General features: G+C 39.9%; 1 protein-coding gene across 1 annotated transcript; it reads right to left on the bottom strand.

Moving 5' to 3' along the window:
* Positions 1 to 2,331: 2,331 nt before the first annotated feature.
* mid1ip1l (MID1 interacting protein 1, like) lies at positions 2,332 to 3,761 on the bottom strand. The gene is made up of 2 exons (XM_029661918.2): positions 3,672 to 3,761; positions 2,332 to 3,144 (listed from the first exon to the last, which is right to left on the bottom strand). Exon 2 carries the CDS (start codon positions 3,052 to 3,054, stop codon positions 2,569 to 2,571), a length of 486 nt encoding a protein of 161 aa, XP_029517778.1. The 5' UTR covers positions 3,055 to 3,144; positions 3,672 to 3,761; the 3' UTR covers positions 2,332 to 2,568.
* Positions 3,762 to 4,934: the final 1,173 nt, after the last annotated feature.

Here is a 4,934-nt window from a genome sequence, read left to right as displayed (position 1 = left end):
CGTGCTTTGTGTTGGGTCAGAGTAGCCCTTTTAGCAGTGCTCTCTCACCCCTCCTGTCCCTCTCAGTCTCTGCAATCTTTTAATCACTGCTGTGCCTTTGAGGGGGAAAAAAAGCATTGTTACCCTATTGGCTGCTGTTGGTGGAGCTGTTGTTGGTGGAGCTGTTGCTAAGGGAAGGGGTTGAGAGGGTAATGGAGGTGGGAGATTGCCGTTTGAGGAAGCCATATGGATCATTTGTGTTTGATACACATCAAGCATAGACAGATATATTGAGGTCTAAAATTATTGGCAACTTTTATAAATATGAGCAAAGAAATATTAAAAAAAATACAAATACTGAGCTATATTGTACTCCAAAAAAACTCAAATACAAATACTGAGCTATATTGTACACTCAAAAAATATACTCAGAGATGAAGTGCTAAAAATTCTCTAAAAGATAGGGGTCGAAAGTATTGGCACCCCTGTTTTCAATACTCCAGCACCCTGAGCCTTGAAATAATTTACATTTTTAGCATACAATATAGCTCAGGGTGTGTATTATGTATTTTTTGCTCATCTTTATCAAGAAATTGTGACCTATATATTTTGTGTTGATTTTACAAACGATAACTCCATTGGGTTAGCCTCTACATCTGCATTGCTTGCTCTTTGGGGTTTTAGGCTGAGTTTTTTGTAGAAGTACTTTGTGACATCTGATGTAAGCTGTATACATACATTTGATTAAAGTAATTCAATGACCCATATTAAGAAAAATGTAATGAACGTAATGGTCTTGTTTCAGCGCTTTGAGAAGTGTTCTGAATGATTAAACAGAGCAATATTCTTTAGGTCAAAAACCAGATTATTTATGCCATGAATCTTTAGCTGTATGCTCCTTTTTATTAATCCCATCTCTCGTCCGAGTCAAACAAGATTGTGTGATATGCAGGTTGAACAATTGCCAGCTGATTGTTGAGGAAACTTGTTAAACAGCCATTGATATTTTGACTGAGGAACAAAGGAAAACAGTCATGAACTCTTAGGTTAAATCAGTCCTGTGTTTATGACTCAATGGCATACGAAAGCACTGTAAATCAGTTATAAACCTATATTTCCTTAACCAGGCCCACTGCAGCAGAAATGCTGCCATCACTTGCATGAGAAGTCACACCTTAGGGAATTGAGCCATGAGCTCAACGCAGGAAATAGTTAAGGGTCAAATGACCACAGATAACCCCAGCGAGAAGTTTCCCTTCCAGCTAAATATTACTAACAGATATACAATAACTGCAATGTTCACCCAAGGTCATTCCAGGGCAAGTGGTGCACCATAAGCCTCATACTATGCAAGTTAAGACCCAGACTTGCGGTAAACTTTCAAGGAGCCTGTATTGCAACGAAGACAACAGCAATTGTACAGAACAGAAATCAGTGCTCGTGTTATAGCATGTCAAAGTCACCTTCTAGTCTTAACAGGAATCTGCCACAAACATCAGCAAGTAACATTTGGAATGCAGCCCAAGCGAGAGCCTATGCTATATAGACTGACAACTAAACTACTAGAATGAAAATGGTATATCCATTGGCCCTTAACAAGTCTAGTCAATACCACTCCTTGACATTACCTGCACACAAATATGAGCTGAATACAAAACAGGAGTTTAAGTCTTTATTTAGTTGTACTGCATTTGTGCACAATATAAAAATTGAAATAACCAAGGACAACACAGAAAGGAATAGTGTTACAATACCATCACTCCAAAAAGGGCAGTTTGACATTTTTTATACCAATCAGACAATGTGGACAAGATGGGCATCGGAGCAGGACTTGAGTTATAGAAATTCAAGGCACAGCATGTTTCATCAGGAGTGCTACAGAGACATGAATACATCATTATTTTTTTTTTTTTAAATAAAAAGGCCCTTAAAAACAAGCCCATATGCTAAAGTGTGCTTTTACATTTTAAGGAGGGACAGAACAACCAGCATTCTAAATACTCCTGCAGTCAAATCTTTTTAGAGACATTTACAAAAGACATGGCATACAGACACCCAGTTCCTTTGACATTACACGTGAATCCACATTGAATGTTTGGACTTGAAATGAAGACTGATGGTTACCTACCAACCAGAGCCATGATTCAACAAGACTCCAAATAACGATACCAACAACTCTGTAAACAGCCAATAAGCATGAAATGTCACCTCTGATAAACTTACAATGCACAGTTCAACAAATCAGACATGGCCTTAAACATTCAGGAACATGTGCAGGTGTCAATCAGATTGGTTTAAATGTATGATTAGTGGAGTTTTGGGAAGCAAGGGACGAGAGGGGGTGGCGTGTCACTACTCAAGTCAGGATTGAAAGACAAGTAGCTCAGGGCCCGGTATCCCAAAATAATCTTTAGGCTAATTTCATCATTAAAACCATAGGATCCTATGGTTCTAACAATTAACTAAGCCTTAAGATGCTCCCGGGAAACCAGACCCTGGTCAGTACACCGGTCCCTGGTCAGTTGCACTAAGTCTCCGATAACACCACTGTGTGTGAGTCAAGCAGTCCAAGGTCAGTTAAAAGTGACCCTATCTCATAAAGTTACCACCTCCGATCTCCCTCTTGTAGCGGTTGGTGAGGTGGTCTGCTTGCACTGTGAGTTTTGACAGGACGCCAAACAGTCCCCTGAGGTGGTAGTGGAACTGGCCTTCCAGATCAGAGCCCTCTTCACCAGGGAGCTCCCCAATGATCAACTGCTGCTCCTCTTGCTTGACAGCCATTTCCAGGAAGCTGGCCCCACCGCTCATCTCCCTCTTCAGCAGGCCCCACTCCATGTCATTCTTGATGGACTTGAGGAGGAGGTAGTGCTCGTACATGTCCTTCTGCTTGTTAGGGTAGAGAGGCTCGTTCACCACCACAACCTGCTGGCTCTCCTGCACCTCCAGGGGCACATCCCGCAACAGGCTGGGTACCATGATGGTCTCATCCATGTTGTTGGTTGCAGCGATGAAGCGGTGCATCACATTGAGGAGGGAGTTCTTGTTGCTGGCCGGGTCACTGCTAATTTGCATCATTGTGGAGGTTTTGGCAAGACTTGGGTTTGCAGGAAACAGGTGGAGTAAGGTAAAGTCTGATGTTAAGGCTGACTGATGATCGAAATGTCACTGTGGAAATAGAAACATTGAAGCCATGAGACAAAAGAATATTGCATCCCAGCGCTATAAAGATAGCCCATTGGTCAACAGAATACAGCCACACTAACAGAAAGGCCTACTAAATAAATAGGCCATCACATCAGCCTACTAACGCAGCAAAAGGCATGTCCCACTATTGTCTGCTTATGACATGTTCATCTGGTAAAGTAACGTGGCTACACAACAGTAAATGGAGACATGAACAGAATGAAGAGCCACTTCATAAACACAGGGCTTAAAGGCTTAATCTGACTACTGCGTACCAGAGTAGGCTATGGTTTGGGATGCCAATGACATAGAACAGAATGTCCACACTAAAACGAAGGTAGCCTAATGCTATCAGAAAAAAACATTTTCCCGCAATGTTGCGAACAAACAAGGCGTTATACATTTAACCGGTAGCGCTTCCTGTACAATCTTGTATAGTATCTACTTGACCTTGCCATATTTACAGAAACCCAAATAAACGATAAGTCTCGAACAAAACAAATACTGACCTGTGCAAACTCTTTCTTGATAATATTCCTTGCTCCACCCGCTCGTACAAAAACAAGTATGTCTATACTTCCTCGGCTTTTGTAGCCAGACGTGGACCTTTATAGTGGGCACGCCGGCTAGAAAAAAACGACCTCTCCCACTTCACGGTTTCAATGGCGCAATAGGATAGTATTGAGGAAATGGGGCGTTAACGTTAGGTGACTGACAGGGATAAAAAGCAATCAGAGAGCACATTATTTTGTGAGTTTGTCCGCAGCAAAGACCCGCAGTAATGTTACAGTGTTTTTAAGCTTGATACATTGTTTCAAAAATCATAATGAGAGAATCGGTGTTTGTATATGGCAACTATTTTAGTTCTAATCACGAATGGTCATTTCAATGCACTCGTTTTCTAAAATATATTTTATTATTATTAGCCTATTACCCTATTATGTAATAGGCCACAATATAGTGGGCCTTATGTGCCTATTTATTACGAGTCCTATCCTACTTTTGCTCTCATAGCCTAGGCCTACTAAATAAGATACAAGCACACAATGAAACGGCTGACATGATTAACTAGAATGCTTTGAAACTATGATAGTTGGAAGTGTTCAGTGTATACAGACCAGACCAGTCTTGCTTCATAAATAATTAATGACATGCTGTCATATGAAAATACAGAAGTGGACTGACTTGAAAAGTTACCTTGGCCACAAATTGTGTGAGACAATTGGATCCATAGGATAATTGGGGTCTATTTTCTAAAGGCTCTGTGAGAGTCACAGCCTTTTAGAAATCACTATGGGTATACAATACTGTCATCTGGTGTTCATTTAAACACATGCCACATCCATGCTGAAATGGAGTGGTAAATTCAAGCATAGATACATAGTATGGTAGAAATAACTCAAAATCAGATTTTTCTTTGCATTTTACTAGCTTTTCATTGACTTAAACATTCTATTTATACATTTCAGCTTTTGTTGTATAGCATATGATTATAATAACTAAACATGCTCATTTATGAACAGTGATTGCATTGCTGGGATACTGTGGTTATAGGTATTCATAGCTGTAGTTAGTACGTTACAGCCTTATTCTAAAATTGATCAAATAAAATAAAAATATTCATCAATCTACACACAAAACCCCATTAATGACAAAGCAAAAACATTTTTTTAGACATTTCTGCAAATGTATTACAAAAAAAACCTGAAATATTATTTACATAAGTATTCAGACCCTTTGCTATCAGACTCAAAATTGAGCTCAGGTGCATC

This window comes from Oncorhynchus nerka, linkage group LG6 (genome assembly GCF_034236695.1).
Source record: "Oncorhynchus nerka isolate Pitt River linkage group LG6, Oner_Uvic_2.0, whole genome shotgun sequence".
In the NCBI taxonomy this organism is placed as follows: Eukaryota; Metazoa; Chordata; class Actinopteri; order Salmoniformes; family Salmonidae; genus Oncorhynchus; species Oncorhynchus nerka.
The sequence above is the reverse complement of the archived record's forward strand: the minus strand, read 5'-3'. Positions and strand labels throughout refer to the sequence as shown.